This window comes from Colletotrichum tamarilloi (genome assembly GCF_030869305.1).
Source record: "Colletotrichum tamarilloi strain Tom-12 chromosome Unknown Scaffold_14.1, whole genome shotgun sequence".
Taxonomy (NCBI): Eukaryota; Fungi; Ascomycota; class Sordariomycetes; order Glomerellales; family Glomerellaceae; genus Colletotrichum; species Colletotrichum tamarilloi.
Genome location: NW_026849397.1, coordinates 702,586 through 722,487, shown reverse-complemented (window position 1 = coordinate 722,487; position 19,902 = coordinate 702,586). Strand labels below are relative to the sequence as shown.

The following is a 19,902-nucleotide window of genomic DNA, read 5'->3' as shown; positions in this document are numbered from 1 at the left end:
TTCATCCCTGGCCACCAATAGGATATGGTATAAATAATAGAATTTAGTGGTTTGATTACCTGCATGATTGAGTTGCGTTCCTGCATACCGGGCCGTCCGCCGACAGGAAATTACGACGGTGGTAGGGTGATATCTGTTCAGAAAAACGTTGACAAACATTTCGCGAAGACGCGTTGAAGGATGCAGATAAGTTCTTCGTAGGTGGCCCCACTGCAAAGTCGCTTCGGCGGGAAGGGCGATTGGCGACCTAGACGGGGGGGGGGGGGCCATTCACTCGAGGTGCCGTCGCAAAGCTCAGACGGGCAGGGAGCTGTGGTGGGTCTCGGATGAGGTCATGTGTGGTTCAAACACTGACGAGTCGAGGAGCGCGACGGCTTTGCGACAGAAAACATCTTTTTCGGACGACGGGGTTCCTTGATGATGGCGCGCTGCAGAAAGAGCTCGTCTGCCTAAGGAGCAGGGAGGGTGCCAGCTCCAGGCAGCATTGAGGGCAGATGGCGGCGGGGTTCGACGATGTTGGGTGTCTCATGAAGACAAAGCAAGCTCGTACGTAGGTCAGGGCCACGAGGTATAAAGGCATATCGAGAATGAAGAGTAACGAGACAAGACTTTCTCGAAGTCCAAGGTTGCGCAAATGCCAGGTCTAGAATCTGAAAACAGGGGCCGAAACGACATGATGGGAGCTGGAGCTGAGACGGTAAAAGAGATCAGCCAGCCTGCCGTGGCCTACCTTGCTTCGGTTGAGCCATCCTTTTCAGCCTGCCTCACGTTACTTCGCGCCTCGAGATGCAGCTACGTCTGCGAGGTTGCGACATGCGGCGGTAAGCTGGGACGAAGGGGGAGACATCGACCATGTGACGAAGTTAGTGATGACGCCGATGAGGTGCGACTATTCCTGGGCGCGAACAGGATGACTCAAGAGATGCCGGTAGGTTGGGAGAGGAAGAAGAAGGAGGAGAAGGAGAAAAGAAGCGTTGTTCAAGAAATGGAACTGGAGAAGGACGTGCCGACGTGGGCGCAATGTGAACATTCGGGACGCCTTGAAGATACCTTACCTTCCGTGCTCCCTGAGGGAAGGAAGGTGGATGGCCAGGCAGGTACCAACAGAGCTTAATTAGCACAGAAAGGTACAGAGGCCGTCAAGCAGGGGACTAGCGGCTGTGCTCATGCAGGATTTGGGAAGGCGTGGCCACAGCTCGGGCATCCTGACCCAATCAGCATAGCAGCGTGACCCCTGCCTAGGCGTGTTTTTTGGGGGGAAAGCAGAGGGCAGCAAGAAAGGGGAGTTGGGAAGGAGCTCTGACCCGCGACGCGCATATAAACGGTGGACATTCCCACCGTGATCCATCGCTAGGAGTGAAGGAACCCGCACACCGCGAAAAGAAGGAGCCCACCCAGCCGCTGGCTGCACCTGCCACCGACCGCACCGCACCCGCACCTACCGCACCACCGCACCGCATCGCCGTCCGCCCCTCCGCAGGTTCTCGACCCGTCGCATCGTCCCACGGCCGTCGCTCTTTCCCTCCCATTCAGTGTCCTTCCTATCCAATCATTCCCATTCGTTCCAGCCCATCTACCACCTCAATTTCCAGGGCAGGTTGCGAGAAGGTGCACACTTGGTGTGCTTGCGCCCAGATTGTGCCTCCCTGTACTTTTGTGTGTCTGCGCCTACCTTACCTACTTGCCGCCTGGCCTTGCCTCGTCTGCCTGTCAGACCGACTGCATCCTTCCCGATGGACGCATGTCAACTTTGAGGCTGTATTGAGTCAACCTTGACACCTGGATCTTGGAAAAAGATCAACGCCAACAAATCCTCCTCCTTCTCCTACTCCGTACATAACTTCACTTTACAATCCCGTTCAAACGCAACCTCCCCTTTCCCCCATCCTGAACACCTCCCACCACTATATCAGAGCATCAGGCCGCTTCCGAAAGTACCGCTGCTGCCCCGCACAGGAACGCCTGACGCCGTCGCACGCCCCAGGACTGAACCCCGAAAGCCCCAAGCTTACAGAACTCCCTTCACCCCTGGCTCGCTAGACACACCGAAACCTTATTGAGTGTCACTCCAAGTCTCCAGGTCTGACTCAGCAAAAACGCCATTTACACACCTTGGATCAGTAGATCACCTATCTGGCATAACAACATCTCGGACAAGCTTGTGTCACAGCCACGCTCCCGACGTCAGTCGGCATTGATCACCCCCTCAGGCCACACTGAGTCTCTCACTCTCACGCGGTCTGGCATACGTAGACTGCATCCGAAGCAATACCAGGATTGGCCAGTTGCGACGTTGGGTCTCGATATCCACGCAGACTCACTGAGAGCCCAGTGAGCCTGGATCTTCTCTGTACTGCAAGTGGCCGGTTCATTTTGCTGGACCTGGGACGCAGTTTTAACCTCGACTTGCAAGTTTGCAAAGCAATTATCCGGACAGTCCTACTCAACATCCTGCCATCCACCGTTTAGGTCCGGTACACTGTTGCAAACAGGCTAGGGTACTGAGGATACTACGAATCCCTCATGTCGTAGGCCGTTTATTGGCTTTGATCTCATCTCTTCGTCATTTGCTCTTGTATCGCAGCGCTGCCCAACACGTTGGCCGAGGCTGCCTTACACACGCAAAACACCCACACTTCTCACAAGTCGATTGCGCTCTGTCTCGCCTTGTGTTCAATATTCAAACCGAGCTTCGCAGCAATACTCTGCCTCGATTTACTGTCACTCTCGACGTGACTTGGATTGGCCGTACGTCTGTCGGACCTTTACACCTTTGACTCCCAAGGATATATGACGGTAGAACAGACCGTCATTCCTTTCACCGCACGTAGCAGCCCACGCCTGAATCAGGACTTATACGCCGTACTTTCCTGGACATATACCCACTTAACGACTGAATACGGAACATATCCATCATTAGACGCAATCACACAACCATTGCAAGATTATTCCTGCTAAAGCAAACGGTGTCGCAACCGCGGACAAGGTAGAGGTGGGGGTGTAGGCTGGCTTTTGTACTCAAAAATCAGTCCCTGCCCTTCGCTTAATCATCCAGTGTCCCACGCCAGCCAAACTTGGATTGGAACCTTGGCCAATTTTTTTCGGGGCACCAGCCAAGGCCCCCTGTCGTTTGGCCTCCACTTCCAAATTGAAAAAAAAAAGCGGCCATCAATTTTTCCAGCAGGGCCGGAGGTAGAGGGGAAAAAAAGTAATAAAAATGGCGGACGACACGACCTACGCACCAAAGTCGCCGGACCTCTCTTCTTTTTTCTCGGCAGCACCCGCCCCGCCTACACCTCCACTGCGCACTCACAGTCTGCAGCACTACCAGCAACAACTGAGCAAGCTCCAAACCTCTCCGTCTCCGTCTGCGTCTGCTGCACCACCGCCCGTATATGAATACTCCTCCCCCTCAGCACGCATTCACCACCCAAGCCAGTCATCTTCTACTCCTGTTCACATCAAACAAGAGCAGCCCCACTTCCCATCACCAGCGGCAATCAAAACGGAATTCTCTTCCTATCAGCCACCGCTACAACCCCACCACCACCAAGGTCAGCACCAGCACCAGTACCAACCGCTTCAGCAACAACAGCAGCAGCAGCAGCAGCAGCAGCAGCAGCACCAACACCACCAACATTACCTATCTCCTCAATACCACCACCAGTCACCGCCACACAACCACCCATCTCCGCAATATCCCCCACCACATATGCAAAGCGCCTATGGGATACAGCCCGTTCTCAACTACCAGGAACAGCAAGCTCATCAGCCCAAAACACCTCAAAGCCAAGGATTTCTAGACCAAAAAAACTTTGGCGGAGCACCCCAATTACACGATATCCCGTACAACCCAGATACACAACATCTACCACAAACACCAGCTTCAGCAACTATGCCTCCCAGAAAGAACACAAAGCAGGCTGACTCGCCACCTCCAATTGACCCTTCTCCCGTTCGGACAAAGTTCCCCACAGCCAGGATAAAGCGTATCATGCAGGCTGATGAGGAGGTTGGCAAGGTCGCCCAGCAGACTCCCATTGCTGTTGGCAAGGCTCTCGAGATGTTCATGATTGCTGTTGTCAGCCGAAGTGCCGAAATCGCGCGGGAGAAGAACTCCAAGCGTGTCACGGCTCAGATGCTCAAGCAGGTCATCGAGACAGATGGCCAGTATGACTTCTTGGCCGACATTGCTGCAAAGGTTGGCGACGAAGAGAAGAGAGGTGGCCGCTCCAAGGCTGAGTCGTCAAGCGACGAGGAAATGGAAGTTGAGACGAAGAAGAAGGGCAAGGGCGGCCGTAAGAAGAAGGCCGCTGCATGAGTTTTCTCATGTTCAGCTTGGGTCTTGAGGCGAGGGAAGAGAAGGGAAAGGAAATTTCCCATGATGAGAAATATGAAAAGGGTTATGAGGATTGGCGTTGGACTGGCTAGCATCTACATTGGCGTTGGGTGACACGGCGATACACTCGTCGAGCCGCACCTGGGGGGAAATATTACATGGTTTACCTTATGGAACGGAGGAACAAGCGCTGCTTCCTCGACTTGCATGCCATGGACGGCTTGTCTTTCTGTATGCGCATCGAGCCTGTCTTGGACAAGTCTTCTTACGATTTTAGAATGGAAGCATTTTATCGTTTGCACACCTTTCCTCTCATAATGTGCACGGGATGATGACAAGCTGCGCCTTGAAGCGTCTGGCTGTGGTAGGTACCTTCACCAGGGGACGTCTCATGTGGAACTCACTTTCCGCTCACTCAAAGACACCCTGCTCATATGAGGTGGCTGTATTTTATTCGTACCTTATTGTGTGGTACACTTGGGCTTGACATTGTTGCCAGAGCACGCTTCATTTATCGAGTGACATTCTCCATTTTGCCCTCTCTGTCAATGAGACTCTCGCCTCATAGGTTCAACATGATAATGAAATCTCACCACTGGAAATTCAGAAAGGGAACTCAAGAATCGAATGCAAATAACGTCACATATGCAGATAAAACGATGATGCCCCGCAGACAGGGGTTTTGGCCGTCGCCCCCATTCGTCCTAGCGCACGACCTTGATCCTCTCGGGTCCGGCACTCTCAAGGTGCGGCTGGCCCCCTCCTCAGAGGCTCCCGCTCTCAGCGGCACCGGCACCATGAGCCAAGGTTCATGCTCGCTGAGGTAACCGGCGACGTAGTCTAATTTGAGGCCAGAATTTTTAGGCACTAGTACTGGGAAACGGCGGGTCGTGCATGGGGCATTCCTCCCACCTTCCAAGTCATGCCCTCAGATTAGTGGACAAATCGACATCCAATTCACGGCGGAGAGGGAGCTACCTATCTGCATCGAGTAACCGGCCACCGTGTGTACCTGGGCGTCTTGTCTCCCATCCTCTTGCGTGCCCTGCTGCGACTGCTCGAACAATTCTCCCAAGTCTTCTGAGCTTCCCGCCATGCGAAACCATCCCTCGACCTGCGAATCCCGTTCATGTCCATGATCAAATGAGGCACCGAGCCTCGCTGCACTTGCATCCTTCATTCCGCTCCGTGGCGTAACCAATGTCGTGGGACCTGCTCAAGCGATTCCTTGAGTCCGACGTCTTCAACTCGAACCCCTTTCTCTCGGTCTCTTACCTTTCGTGAGCGACCCTCCCCTTGCGCCCACCCGTCGCCGTCATGCGCTATGCTCTCAATTGGCGCTTGTTTCGGTAATTGGCAATTGGAACGACCTCTCTGCTAACCCCTGATCTTTCCTTCCTCTAGTCGTTACGCCGACCATGTGGGCATTCACTATGTCCTGTGCAATAAGCTGCGACAATTCCCCTACGAGGATATCGAGTTCTTCCTGCCGCAGCTATGCCACCTAATAATCAGCGTCGACAACGAGTCCATGGCCTTGGAGGAGTTCCTCCTGGACTTGTGCCAAGAGTCCGTCACCGCTGCACTTCTGGTTTGTTTCGTCTCCCCGCTGTTGCGCTGCCGTATTCGCTCACAATCTCCTAGACCTTCTGGTTATTCCAGACGTACCTACACGATCTATCGTCCAATCCGTCGTCCAAGGCCTTTCAAACATGCCGGAGGGTATACAACAAGGTGCAGCATATTGTGTTCGGCCTGCCAGATGCTGCGAGGCACGATAAGATCAAGGAGAACATCTTACCCGTCACGGTCCTGGCGAGCTTCGTCTTGGCCAGTGTCGCGGTGCCACTAGTCCCACAGTGGGCGGGACCACTTGCCGTGGCACAGGCTAGGAAGCCTCAGCCGTCCGACGACATCATATCCGATTCTCGAGATAGCAACCCCAAGACAGCGCAGGTGACGCGAGCCCACACGGTGACGGCTGGGAGCACGAGGTCTAGGCGTACGAAAGATGGCGGGCGGATGGTCAGCGCGCCGGATCTGGTATCCCCAGGCGTCGCGTCGTCCAACTTGCAGCATCGGTCGACGGATCCATCTCCGTCTCGGCCAGGTTCCTCTGGCTCCAAGACCCCCATCGAAGTCAAGCGTCTTCCGCCTCATCTCAACATGAAGAACGATGACGCCCGTCTCAGCTCCTCTTCGCTACCTCTCCCTGAGCTACGTTCCCCGAGGCTGGCCATAACGAGACCGGCAACACCAGTATCGGCAGGATTTCCCCCACGCCCTAACGATGCTCTGAACAGGAGACATTCCCTTCACTTCAAGAGCGGTGCCGCCGGTTCTGACTTGACATCGCTGCAAAAGACAAGATTACTGCGCCAACACTACTTTAGATGTGAGACGCAATTCCTGACCGCGCTAGAAGGCATCTCCAACAGGCTTGTAATCGTGCCAAAACCCGCTCGGCTGAGTGCTCTCCGCGCGGAGCTGGCCCTCATAGCGCAAGACCTGCCGGCGGAAGTGGACGTTCCGGTTATTTGCCCACCTACCCTGGTGGACGGATCCCCAGCAAAAAGTCGGCACCATCGAATTGTTCGTCTGAATCCAGGAGAGTCGACAGTGCTGAACAGTGCAGAGAAGGTGCCATATCTTCTCATGGTTGAGGTATTGAGAGATGATTTCACATTCGATCCGGATACGCCAGATAACAAGAGGCTCTTGGCCACTCTCTTATCCGATCCCGGCCATACCCGACGTATTTTTGACCTTTCCGATTCACCTCGCATACCTATAGCGCCCAAAACACCAGAGACAATAGTCGACAGCGTGTTTGAGCCGGTTTCTGGCGACTTGGGAAGCTCTCCCCTGATCAAGCCGTATGATGATGACCCTTTCCAGAAACCCCAGGGGAAACAGGTTACGCCGTCGCAAGCCCAACGTCTTCCGAGCGCTGGCACATCTGCAATGTCGACTGTCATGTCAGAAATCACAACTCCGCGGAGCTCCAGAACATCAACCTCGAGATCGAGCAGTCCAACAGGCCCACTCCGCAAGATGACACTCTCTTCGCGGCCTAATGCTGTCGTTGATCAACCAGATTTCTCCGCGCTCGCTACCCACATGCGCACGGCTTCACAGATGTTGGCCCAGCTCGAAGCTACAAGCGGCAAGCGACCACGACATGAAGTACAGGCAATCCGAGCCAAGATTATTGCGAGCATGCAAAGCTTGGAAGAGCAGAGTTTCGATATGGACGAGCAGGGCCCGACCTTTGACACCATCATTGCCAAAGCCTCTACCGCTCAAGCGAGCTCTGTTGTTGCAGCTACCGAGGTCCAGGCCTCTGAAGCCGAGAGCGAATCTCCCGTCGAACCGGGGCCCAATGCTGGTGCAGGATTGGCGAGAATGGAAAACGATATCAAAACTGGTGGTATTCAGAGTAAGGGTGACCGCGACGATCCTAGCGCGGCTGTCTTCGGTGAGGCATGGCAAGCTAAGAAAGAGCGCATCCGCAAGACTTCGCCGTATGGATGGATGAAGAACTGGGATTTGGTCAGTGTCATTGTCAAGACCGGAGCCGACTTGCGTCAGGAAGCTTTTGCTTGCCAGCTCATTGACGTCTGCCACAAGATTTGGGTTGATGCGAAGGTCAACGTCTGGGTTAAGCTTATGCGGATTCTCGTTACTGGCGAGTCCTCGGGTCTGATTGAGACCATCACCAATGGCGTGTCGCTGCATTCCATTAAGAGAAGTCTGACATTGTCAATGGAGACAAGTCCCGGTCAGAAACGCCGATTTGCTACGCTGAGAGATCACTTTGTGAAAGCGTTCGGTGCTCCGGATAGCGAGCCTTTCAAAGCGGGTGTGGACGCCTTCAAACGCTCACTGGCCGCTTATAGCATGATTTCATACATCCTGCAGCTGAAGGATAGACATAACGGCAACGTCCTGATCGACAGCGAAGGTCACATTGTCCACATCGATTTCGGTTTCATGTTGTCCAACTCGCCAGGCTCTGTTGGTTTTGAGGCGGCACCTTTCAAGCTCACTCAGGAGTACATCGAGGTGTTGGGTGGCATTGGGTCGGATGATTACGAAGACTACAAGAAGCTTTGCAAGCAAGCTTTCCAAGGTAAGTTCTGTATTGAGCCTGGGGAAATAACATTGCTAACTCAATTTCAGCTCTGCGGCGGTCTGCGGATAACATCATCGACTTGGTGGCCATGATGGGGCGTGACTCAAAGATGCCATGCTACTCGGCGGGAGTTGTCCAGGCCACACACAATCTTCGCCAACGCTTCCAGCTGCAGTTGAGTGCGGACGAAGCGGAGCAGTTTGTGGAAACTGACCTGATTGGCAAGTCCCTGGGCAGCTACTACACAAGGCTGTAAGTTTGAACAATGTCTTGCCCGCGAGAAGCTCATCCTAACGTACCTCTCTAGCTATGACACCTTCCAATATAGAACGCAAGGCATTTACTAGACGGTTGTGACGACGGAAACAAAGAAACATCGATCAACAAGCTCTCGAAAGCATTGGGACATGAAACGTGCATCTAGGCATTTGGGCGGCGTTGCGGTTGAATAGACGACTTGAACTGAACTGAACTGGCTAGGCTGGTAATGACGCAGCCGAGGAACGATCTTCTCGGTCATTTTTTTTATGAGTTGATGGGGGAGGGACAGTAGCTATCAAAAGAGGTGCAGCAGATAACTGGCCACCTGAGAGTTGGGCGCGATATATAGGATACCGAAATATGCTGAAATAACAATACATATCCAAAAAGGAGTTTGGAGCATCCGTCTTAGTGACGGGTTCTCGTCGTGCCCTGGAGTGGTTTTGTGCCGCGGGACCTAACCTGTGAAGTGATGGGTACTAAGGCGAGTGCACCTTCCGTGAAATACACATCGACGAATACACCACAACCGTCCCGCCCCTACATCTATAAGGTAGAAATCTTCGAGAGGAAGGCATGAGACCGGTTTTGTGTTTCGTTAGACACGAGTGGGAAGGCTGTCCGTGGACGAGAGTTGAGGGCGATCATTGCGTTTTCGCATAGCTATGGATCAACAAGGCGAAGAGGGCGGTTAAGAGGGAGGGGGCGGTAAACGTTCGTAGGCGGGGGTTGATTATGATGATGAATGCCCCTGCCCGAAGGAATCCCCTCTTGCGCCTCTGTTGTAGCCGCTGAGCGCAATGTACTCTACTGCGAATTGGATGAGGAAAGATTCTAGAAGGTGAACGAGGTAGAGAGACGAGGAAGGCACCTCTCTGAGACTTCACGGCGCAGCTTGCTCGCCCCTACTGTTCCATTTAGTCCTCGTCCGCTTCCGCGAGATCATCGTTACCCTTGACTCCCTCTCCAGCCTTGCGAAACACACAAAGACCACGCCTTATTATAGTGTCTAGGCCGCATAGATAGTTTTCATAGATTCTATGATAGTTCTACTATCCCCCCGGCGGTACCCAATACAGAGACTTTATCTCGATCTAGCCCGAGGTTAGGTCATCTTACTGTGTTTTTGTATTATTCAGAGGTTCATTGAAACCTCACCAAGCTTCATTCAGAGCAACGTAAGACAGACACCCGGTAACTCAATCAACATACGACACTTGGGGATTAGAGAGAGCCCTCCTGCCGTGCAATTTACTACTTCGGAATATTCGCGAGGGTGTATCTCACTCACTCAGCATTACATACGTACTCCCACGTCTGGGCGGAGCTGCTACCTCGGGACTAAGTGTCGGGACAATACTTATCACAAACGATGGGAAACAATCGCGCTATAGACCAGCAACGCCGGATGAAAAGTCCAACTCTGCATCTCGTCCTTTGCCTTGATGACGGCATGCAGGGTTTCGTCGAGGTGCAATGGCTTTGGGCTCGGCATAGATTCGCGAAGGGGAAAGCTATATGTCAAAGAGCCATTCAATTTTCACTGTGATCAAATATACCAGAAAGGGCGTGCTCTGTTTAATCCCAATCTCTTGGCTAGCTATTCTTTCAAGTCGGCGGTACTGATTAGAAGGCCTATGTAAGGGGCGCTTTCTATCCATCCTATGTCTGTCTTCTCTAAGCATCTGCTACTAAAGCTTTGAGCTTTGAAACTTGAATTGAACGCTGATGGCAGATTGATCTGCTGATAATCATCTGTTGAACCTGAAGTACGCGAGGGTGCCCGGTCTACTGCAACTCTTAATATTCCCAATTCACCATTCCGCTTCCTCCTTCAATACCTCAGTCATATCCAGAGGGGAATAAGACAGGAGAGTAAGGTTTTTGAGATAGAAAAAAGGTGCTATCGCCCTTCAAAAAGAGGAGAAAGAAATTCAAATGAAAATTAAGAAAGGCATTTAACATGATAGCCTCCAGCATATTTAAGATATCTTCCTTATATTAGATTACTCCCGCGCCGCCCAGTTAGATCTAAGGAATACCAATTTGTAGGCCCGGACGTCTTCACGACTTGTACCTCCTTGAGCGGAGCCAGGGAGGTGCCCTGTACCAACGAAACATTGATGAATTTTTGGTAGATCTGACAAGACAGCTGCCGCTGACCTTGGGCCTCAGTGACCAACCGTGGAGGGGCTTGCAACAGGAAACACGTCAACCATTTCTCAACTACGATGAAGGCCCGAGGTTCCCGTTCATCCATTCACCTTCACCCAAAGCCTACTGACCTGCCCGTCGTCGTGCTTAACGTAAAAATAGACGTGGTGCCATCGCACGCTCGTCATGACACTTCGCCCATCAAGACTTCTGTCTGGTGCGATAGAAAACACCCTACGTTTATAGTCTTATTCATACCACCTCAATCGGGCTGAAGTTACGCCCATGAGCTAGATGGAAAAGATGAAATTTTGAATATGAAGAAATATCAAAAAGTCAAAAATGAGCTGTCTGTGGCATTATGTAGGATCATCAAATTCGAACTCGCAACCTTCCACAAGGACCCAATTATGCGTTCATCACTTTCCACCACTAGGTCTTGGATACTTCAGACGCTGCTCATGCCTTCCTTTCAAAGATCTTCATCCTATAGATGCTAGGGTGGGGGTGGTTGTGGTGTATTCGTCGATATGTATTTCATCTGCATCACCTACGCCATATCATATGTTTGCCCTGAGCACAGGGCTGATAGCAGGATATGGAGTCAGTCAGGGGACCGTAGTACATAACCTGGGCACGATGGGAACTTTGTTAGTTTCCCGTCTAGGCCAAGATTAGACCAGAGCAAGTACCTGCACACAGCACAGCCGGGTACACCGGAATCGAGGGTATACATGGTCTTTGACCAAAATTCTTCATTATGTCTAGGGTATCTTGCACACAGGCCTCCGCGAATCCACGCCTCCTTCTCTTTACACACCGCTCCACTTGCCAAACTTGGTGTACCTCTTGTACATCTCCCTCAAGATAGCCCTGCCACTGGCATCCATGCTATCATTCAGAATCTTCCTCACCTCGAGCGGCGTGATGTCAAACACGGAGTTCATGCCGGGTTCCAACGCCTCGCGGACATCGCGCGGCACGTCGACGTCCAGCTGCAGCTTGACGTACGCCATGAGGACGAGGTACATGTGCCGACCGGCCGACCTCTTCGCCGCGTCGGTCGCCGAGTCGAGGGCGCTGAGATGCTGCACGCGGGAGACTGCCGCGGCGGCGGGCTCGCACACGAGGGTGACGAGACGGGTGAATTGTGCGGCGTGCTTGGCCCGTTGTTGTGTAGATGATGAGGGGTGGGCGAGGGCGCTGAGCAGGGTTTCGAGGGTGGTGACGAGGATGTGGTAGTGGCCTTCCAACCGGAGGCGATGCTTCTTGATGATAACCTCCATCAGCTTGCAGAGCCAATGGTATACGCTCGGCGACGCGTCGAGAAGGTGACCTTGGTCGTTGGAGACGATTGCTGCCACCGTGCTGAGTGTCGTCTCGATGTTCCACTGGGTCATGGAGTCCGACTTGACGTCGAGCAGCTGCTGCAGGACTTCGGCAGTCCTGACGAATTCGCGCACAGTCCCGGCCTGGGCTAGGTACCTGATCAATTTGCCGTGGGCTGTGGCCAGGTCGAAGGTCTTTGACTCTTCATGACCAACGAGGGATTCTATGATTTTATCAGCATCAACCAAATGCGAGGAGGGAAGGAAACCTACCGGTCATCTGAGTAACCACACGGCGGATGGCAAGGAGCTGGCCTTCGGAAGTCGAACCGGCTGCCGGAGCGGTGTCTGTCTCAACGCCTTCAAGAAGGCTCTGCACATACTGAACCTTCCCATTGTATTCAAGACCGGCGACAGCGGCGTCAACGATGTCTTCTAACGTAGATTGTCGGTTGAAGTCAGAAAGGGGATCAGACACTGCGCCACTCGGTAATGGCGTGGGCAGCGTGCTGCTGAAAAGCTGGCCAAAGGAGGTCGGCCGAGCAGCTGCAATTTTGGACGGGAAATACTTGATGAGGAATGCCTGAAGCTTCCAGCCGCTGAAGTATCCATTCGTGATCGCCTGCTGGCTCACCTCCTCCAACTGAGACACCTTGATCTTGAGCCCTGCGACGGCCGGCTTTGGCAAAGCTTCGGCTGCGTCGAGTGCAATTAGAGCGCGGTTGACGACATCTCCCTTGACCTTCTGCTTTCGTGAGGCCTTGGAAAAGTCACTCAAGGTGTCTTGAATGAGACTTCCCAAGGCTGAAGCTATTTGATCGCCGTCAATGACAGCAACTTTGTCCTCAGAACCAGCTTCAGGAAGCACAACGGAGAGCAGTGCCTTCAATAGAGTCATTTGCACAGAGGAGGCATCGCCATCTAGGCCCTTCAGAAGAGCGGGGATCTTGTCGAAGTATTGCGTGCGCCACTCCTGGTGATCGTTCATTTGTCGCACGGTCAATGTCGCCAATTGTGACACGAGCTGGGACAGGCCGAGAGCCGTCCTTGAGTTGCTCTCCGCGCAGACTTTTGACAGTGAGTCGGCAATCTTTCGAAGGTCGGAGAATGACATGTTTTGGTAGAAAGTTGGCCTTGACATCAGCTTGACCAAGAATCCCAGAACCAGATGCCAGTCCGAAGAATCCAGTTGGCCTACCGCGTGGACTTTTGGAACCAAGATTTCCATGAGACGCTCCCTCTGTTGTCTCGTGATAGATTCGTCGGGAATTCTTGACAATTCAATCATGGCGGCCCTGCTCCGCTGCTCAACCCAGGGGGAAGACTTTGCTGAGGCCTTGCTGATGATGTCGATGGCGTGATCCACCACGTCGGCTGTCAGCTTCCTTGTGCAAAGGTTGTTTTCGTTTGATGCCACTGCGTGTAGCACGTTGCTCAGCTTCACCTCGCTGCCCTTGGAAGAGGTCTCCTCACTCAAGGCGCGTTGTAAGTAGTCCGGCAGACCGCCCGAGGACTTCGCAAGAAGAGCCACGAGTCTCGAAGCTGCAAGGGGGAACTCTGCGCAAAACTTGGGGACATCAGAGGTATCTGAAACTGCGAAATCTCGAGAATTGAAGAGACTCTGAAGGTTTTCCACCTTGACCTTCTTCAATAGTCTCTCGACGAAGGTTGTAAGCAAGGAAGAAAGAGCAGTCTGGTCGCGGCCATCGGGATACATTGATAGCCAGAAGTTATATACGCACTCCAGGGCCTCGCATGTATCTTCGTCGTCAAATTTGGCTTTTTGTAATGCCTTTGTGAGATCTGTCTGGACCTTATCCCAGAGAGCGGTGGCCTGGTCATAGTCTAGCCAGGAAACAGTCTTGGAGATGATTCTCCAACGTAGGGAGCGAATGTCTGACGGTGTTTTGCTGGCCGACCCGACGTTCAATGCAATGTCGGCAAGCTTGCTTCCAACCGCATCGGCATAGTCGTCTTTGGTGATTGCAGAAGCGAGGGTGTTGAGGAAGATGAAGACTGCAGCCGGACGGAGTTCCTGCTGTTCCTCAATCCATTGCAGCAGATTGACCAACTGCTTGGTGGTCAAGGACTTCTGAATGCCCCCAATTAGCGTCGGATTGCGGTGCACTCTAGTAAGCCAAACTGGCCGGTCTCCGGAGCGCAGCTTTTTGTCTTCGAACTTCGAGAGTTGGTTGAACCACGTCTTCAGGAATGTTGATAGATCGCGGGCATTTTCAAAGCTAGTTATCAGCGACTCGATCAGCTGCCGCATAATGCCCTCGTCGGCCTCCGCGCCGACTGCGGTAATCCTGTCGCACACTCGGTCGAAGAGTTGTGAGCCTTCTTCTGATTGCAAAAAGACATCCGCGTCACATCTCGCAATAAGCGACAAGAGACGCCAGTCAGTCTCGCTCTGATCATTAGGAAACGCGTAAGACTCGCAGACTGACAGAAGGTCACTCCGAGCGATGTGAGACTTGTTCGCGATTGCTTCGTCGAGTATTCCTCCCATCGCATGCGACTTTTCGCTTGCAGACAACTGCTTCATGGCACGCTCAGACATCTTGAAAACTTCCTGCATCCAGGCCTCCTCAGCCTTTGTTGTTGTGAGTCCTCCTACAACTCTCGGGGCTGATGACACTAGGCTGTAGAAAGTTGGAACTGAGGTCAAGGCAATGTTCTGTATCATAGCAAAACAGCGAATGACGACCTCGAGATCGGTTTTGTTGAGGTATGCCGACCTTGCCGGCAGAACGAGGTTGCGTTGGAGGAACTTCTCGAGATCGCGCGTCCATACCTTGGCCACTTGGTCATCGTTGCTCGACTGGCTTTTAGTCTTGCCCAGAATAGAGAAGGATACGCGCGAGAGGTGAGTCGCGACTTCGAGCGCATCCGTGCCCCCATGAAGATGCAGGTCCCAGGCGGATGAGAACACCTTCACCCATGACTCTTGCGCCTCAACTGGCTCGCTATCTGACGCTTCCAAGGCGAAATCGCAAAGTGAAAGCAGAGGCGAAAGTAACTCTACAGCCTCGGTCGCAGGCTGGGCGAAGAGCGCCTTGATATGTTCTGCTCCCATCCTGTCGTGGGCGGACCATTGTGCCGCCGGGTCCAGTCGTTCAAGCAGGTTCTTCAATGCGCCAAAGATGGCCTCCCCCGTGCCTAGACAGCCCTCGAAAGACTGCAGCGTCTTCAGCTCAAAGACTGCGGCATTGTTCCTCTTCCTCTTCTTCGATGTAGAACCAGAGGCCTGGGCTTCGGTGCTCGGCTTCGCGACGCTCTTGAGAGTTTGTTGAAGAACCGCCATGAACTTTCGGTCGGCGAGGGACTTTGCGAGTGAAAAGAGAGGAATCCTTTGGAATGCGCAGTCGAGAATGCGCCATGTCAAGGGAAATCGTCGGATCGTGTCGGCTTCGTCGTTGTTCGCTTTCATGACTTTGAGAAGCCATCGGAGGACACTCTCCTCAGCGGCAGAGAAGGGCCCCTGGCTGGCAGATGTGAGCTGCTTCCATACTCGGTCGAGGTTCTCGCCATTGGCTCCAGGGCCCGTCTGGTCGAGAGATCGCACTGTCTTGACCAAGTCCCTGTCCGACGTCTTCAACAGCGGTTAGTAGACAAGGATGGAGTTAAATATGACTGAATAACTTACAATGGTCTCAGAAGACCTGCTTGGGCTTGCATCAGTCATTTCCACGTCCATGATAGGCAACCAACCACGAGGGACTTCAAAAGACGTGCAGATCTTTTGAGTGCGCTCAGGTGTAAGTCGCATCGACTCCCCGCGATTTTTGGCTGGAGCATTCCCAAAATTTCGGGATTCTGCCGCCCCACCTAATCCAAAGAGGTCACCGAGACTTACACCGAGACTTACCGCCCTCGGGTGTTCATCATCAATTTGCCGGCTCTCTCCGAAAACATCACTTGGTTCAATTCCATAGCTAAGCTCCGACCTCGACAACACCATTGCGCACCGAGTCAATTGTGTAGGCACCGCTCCCCAGCTATTCGTTTGATCCATTGACACTGACGATCAGCTCCTTAGGGTATCGACGACCATGTCAGACACCTCTGTTCCCCCTCCCCCGAGCGCCGTCGCGCGCCCTGTCAGTGAGGCACTTCTCAACGAGAAGGTAGCTCCCCCAAGCCGTTACCAACGTCGATAACCCGAGATCCCTGACCATCTTCTAGTGGGACCACTGCCTGTCCAACCTCCTCGTCAAGTCTACTCTTGGTCTTGGCTTCGGTGTCGTCTTCTCGGTCCTCCTTTTCAAGCGCAGAGCGTGGCCCGCCTTCGTCGGCGTCGGTTTCGGAGCCGGACGCGCATACGAGGAGTGCAACTCCAGCCTGAAGCAGGCCGCCAGAGAGATCAGGAAGCAGGCATAAGATGCCACGACCGTCGAATCGATAGACGACGCGATCCGGATCGAAATACAGCTGTACAAACATACTACGCAACACGCACGTGAAGCTCGCTAGGGAGTCAGAAGCCGGCGGGCCCTTGTGCGATCACCCCGAGGAGCCGGTATACTAGGTTAAGGCGGGGACGAGCGAGGGAATAGAGTCATTTTATTTGTCTGTCCATTCTTGACTGTCCTGTCCTGTCTTGCTTGAGTGCTACCGCCCAGCTGCTACGGATGGGGCGTTGGTCCTGAACCCCCGTTCACACCCTGCTCGTCGAAGCGCCTCGATGGTCTACGGCCACAATGTGCGGGTAAACATTCAGCGTTCGAACCAACCGACCCTTGAGTGTCGGCCATGGAGTGCTGTTCTAATTCCCGGGATGTGTCGTTGGAAAGCCCCGTCGATGTGCCGTCGAACTTTCCGATCCCGCTGGTACGCTCATTAGCGGGGTCTCTCCAAGGCCTGAAGATGTGCTTTGGTGCAAGGGATGCCGTATCGTCCCTCTCGAGGAGACTCAACTCGTTTCTCTCTTGTCCCGCCACCGAGTCGCTCCGTCGCTGGACGCCGTTGATGAAAACCTGTGTTGTGTCGTGTGCGTCCCATCTCTCCCCACCATTGCTCTTCGGAAAGCTATTGGCCTCATGTTGTGCGCGGGAGCGCCTAGTTTTGATACCAATCAGGACAATGAAACCGAGGATACACGCAAGAACGAAGATGGCAATGGCGAGACAGAGGACTTCTAGGGGTGTAACCTGAGGCGTGTGTGGCGGCTGTTCAGGAGAAACTGTCTGGTCGTTTTGCAGACCCTTGCCAGCGGCGACGTCTCTCGCGTGTTTCATGAAGCTCGACATGTCTGCCGTGCCTCCAGGATTTGGGACTTGGATTCCGCCTCGACCGAAATGGGGTCTTGCCGCTCTGTGTCGCGTTGGCTTGAAATTGTCGGCAAGGCCCAGTTTGTGAATCACGAATGACATTGAGAATGGAAGTAATCAGTAGGTATCTTTAGGTAGAGTCTAAGTTATTCTTGAGAAAAGGTCTTAGGGTGGTCGTGTGGTTGAAGTTGAAGAACCATTTGGACGATGCACCGTCCACAGTTCTCAGATGCATAGAAATAGTCAGGGGTACCTTCGCCGGGGGTTGGGAAATTCAGATCAGAAGGTGCAATCCGCAATCAGAAGCTATGTGCAGGTGTATGTAGTAAGAAGGGGCAGAACGGAAAGGGCGGCCCTGACATTCCTTATGAGAATCGAGGATTGTGGTACCAGACTTGTCCAGGATCATTGGTGCCTCTTGCCATAGCTTTGTGTCATTGATGTCTCGACTGCCCGACTTCAAGTCGCCAGAAAGTGAATCGCCTGCTTTGCTTGTTCTGCGTCTCATCCGAAATCATCCGGATCCCCAAGATGATAAACTGTAGCTTCCTTTGACGGGCGAGTTTGATAGTAAGAAGCAGAGACCTGGAAGCTTTGATCGAAGCTGAAATGCAACGTTTCGTGCGTAAGGTACCTTAGTGTCTAGCGACCATGTTATCACCTGTTTAGGGTTCACTATGAAAGATCGATTCCTTCAATGGATGAACTAACGTGCTACGTCAGTAGGTAGGTACAAGGTTGGGGCAAGTATCGAGTACTGTGAGGAGGAACACAAGTTGAACCCTATCAATATAGGGCGTTAAATTTAGTACACAACGTAAGGGAAACCGTCACGTCCAGCCCGTCCAGCATCTGGTCATATGGCCATTCAAAGGCGCAGATTGCAGAACGTGTCGAGCCAAAAAAAAAAAAAAAAAAAAAAAAAAAAAAAAAAAAAAAAAAAAAAAAAAAAAAAAAAAAAAAAAAAAAAAAAAAAAAAAAAAAAAAACCACTCATTTTACAAGAACTTGAGATCGGTCAAACGATAGAGGCTTGCCTCCTGAGTTCCAATCTCAAAGTCCCGGGGCCGTCCCGAAACCTCGGCGATTGCAGCTGCAGCCTCCGATGGTCTCCACAGGCCCGAGGGGCCGGCTCCGACAACAGCGATGACCGAACCGAGCTTGAACACCTTAGCCATAGGCTCATCTGCAAAGACAGTTAAGAGGCAAGAAATCCTTCTGACTAACGCAAATGAAAAAGACTACTGCAACGATATGGAATTCGTCCAAGGAGAGAAATAATGAAGCGTCATTGAAGATTATAGTCGTGGAGTTGAAATCCGTCTACTACCATTGGGTAAAAACCATCGACCCCCCCCCCCGGGCTGACTAATGCGGCAAACAATCAACTGCCGCCACCTACCGCCCACCACCTTTTACATCATAAGCTATTACCTTATTACCGAACATTAGCATCTTCAATTTTCTTCAACTGCCGCCCCCCGTTCAACGAATACCCACTGTCACGACCTCAGCATCGCCACAAGGCAGCTCAAAATGGCATCTCTTCGGTGTATCCATAGCCCCTCGAGTGCAAATATCTTCGTGCAGCTTGCGCGCCGTACAACATCGACGTCGAACTCCCCGGCACCGATCCTTTCGGTACTTGTCCCGAGATGGAAGCCCGCCACGACCACGACCACTACCACCACTAGCAAGGCCGGCTTCGGCACAACCCGACAATACTGCACCCAGGGTGTTTCTAGGAGGATGATGCCCCAGCGCTTTGCTGGGAGGACGGTGCGACAGCAGACCCGAGCCCTCACGGCCTCCGCGACGAGGAGGCAGACGAGATGCGCCTGGAACCCGAAGACAGATGAGGAAGGGCAAGAGATGAAGCTCGATATCACAGATCGAGCAGGCAAGGTATGTGTAGCTTACGTGTACCCGAGCATCGAACAAAGGAGTTTCCGAAACCTAACAGCTTCTCTCTGCGTCAATAGCGTCTAGCAACTATCATGAAGAAGGACAATAACCCAAACCTAGCCCTGAGGATACAAGTCGAGAGCGGAGGCTGCCACGGCTTCCAGTACCTCATGAGCCTAGTTACCCTACCCGAGGGCGAGAGCGCAGATGACTGGTCTAAGGTCGTTGGGGAGGACGATACCGTGTTCCAATACCTACCAGAAGATGCCGATCCCACCACCGTAACGTTTGAGGGACCAAAGGTGGTGATTGACGAGCCTTCGCTGGATTTGCTGAAGGGAAGCAAGGTGGACTTTACGATGGAGCTTATTGGGTCCCAGTTCAAGATCACGGACAACCCGTATGCGTCAAGCAGCTGTGGATGTGGGACCAGCTTCGACATCAAGATCTGAAGATGACTCAGCATGGCTCTACAAGGGACGAGTCCAGTGGGCGCTCGGCATCCACT

At 52.9% G+C, this 19,902-nt stretch overlaps 7 protein-coding genes across 7 annotated transcripts; 5 read left to right on the top strand and 2 right to left on the bottom strand.

The window, feature by feature from the left end:
* Positions 1-634: 634 nt before the first annotated feature.
* On the top strand, positions 635-2,060 carry CTAM01_05650 (uncharacterized protein; the record flags this gene model as incomplete). Its single annotated transcript, XM_060521680.1, has 3 exons — positions 635-1,060; positions 1,344-1,619; positions 1,914-2,060. The coding sequence occupies 3 exons, from the start codon at positions 635-637 to the stop codon at positions 2,058-2,060; spliced, it is 849 nt and encodes a 282-aa protein (XP_060383894.1).
* A 1,157-nt stretch (positions 2,061-3,217) lies between these two features.
* On the top strand, positions 3,218-4,321 carry CTAM01_05649 (histone-like transcription factor and archaeal histone; the record flags this gene model as incomplete). Its single annotated transcript, XM_060521679.1, has 1 exon — positions 3,218-4,321. One exon carries the CDS (start codon positions 3,218-3,220, stop codon positions 4,319-4,321), a length of 1,104 nt encoding a protein of 367 aa, XP_060383893.1.
* Positions 4,322-5,539: 1,218 nt separating this feature from the next.
* On the top strand, positions 5,540-8,821 carry CTAM01_05648 (phosphatidylinositol 3; the record flags this gene model as incomplete). The annotated part of the gene is made up of 5 exons (XM_060521678.1): positions 5,540-5,619; positions 5,744-5,930; positions 5,984-8,471; positions 8,522-8,726; positions 8,782-8,821. 5 exons carry the CDS (start codon positions 5,540-5,542, stop codon positions 8,819-8,821), a joined length of 3,000 nt encoding a protein of 999 aa, XP_060383892.1.
* Positions 8,822-11,701: 2,880 nt separating this feature from the next.
* On the bottom strand, positions 11,702-15,989 carry CTAM01_05647 (Urb2/Npa2 family protein; the record flags this gene model as incomplete). The annotated part of the gene is made up of 3 exons (XM_060521677.1): positions 11,702-12,441; positions 12,491-15,812; positions 15,867-15,989. 3 exons carry the CDS (start codon positions 15,987-15,989, stop codon positions 11,702-11,704), a joined length of 4,185 nt encoding a protein of 1,394 aa, XP_060383891.1.
* Positions 15,990-16,272: 283 nt separating this feature from the next.
* On the top strand, positions 16,273-16,600 carry CTAM01_05646 (uncharacterized protein; the record flags this gene model as incomplete). Its single annotated transcript, XM_060521676.1, has 2 exons — positions 16,273-16,347; positions 16,406-16,600. 2 exons carry the CDS (start codon positions 16,273-16,275, stop codon positions 16,598-16,600), a joined length of 270 nt encoding a protein of 89 aa, XP_060383890.1.
* A 245-nt stretch (positions 16,601-16,845) lies between these two features.
* Positions 16,846-17,469, bottom strand: CTAM01_05645 (uncharacterized protein; the record flags this gene model as incomplete). Its single annotated transcript, XM_060521675.1, has 1 exon — positions 16,846-17,469. The coding sequence occupies one exon, from the start codon at positions 17,467-17,469 to the stop codon at positions 16,846-16,848; it is 624 nt and encodes a 207-aa protein (XP_060383889.1).
* A 1,556-nt stretch (positions 17,470-19,025) lies between these two features.
* CTAM01_05644 (iron-sulfur cluster assembly accessory protein) lies at positions 19,026-19,846 on the top strand (the record flags this gene model as incomplete). Its single annotated transcript, XM_060521674.1, has 2 exons — positions 19,026-19,394; positions 19,472-19,846. The coding sequence occupies 2 exons, from the start codon at positions 19,026-19,028 to the stop codon at positions 19,844-19,846; spliced, it is 744 nt and encodes a 247-aa protein (XP_060383888.1).
* Positions 19,847-19,902: the final 56 nt, after the last annotated feature.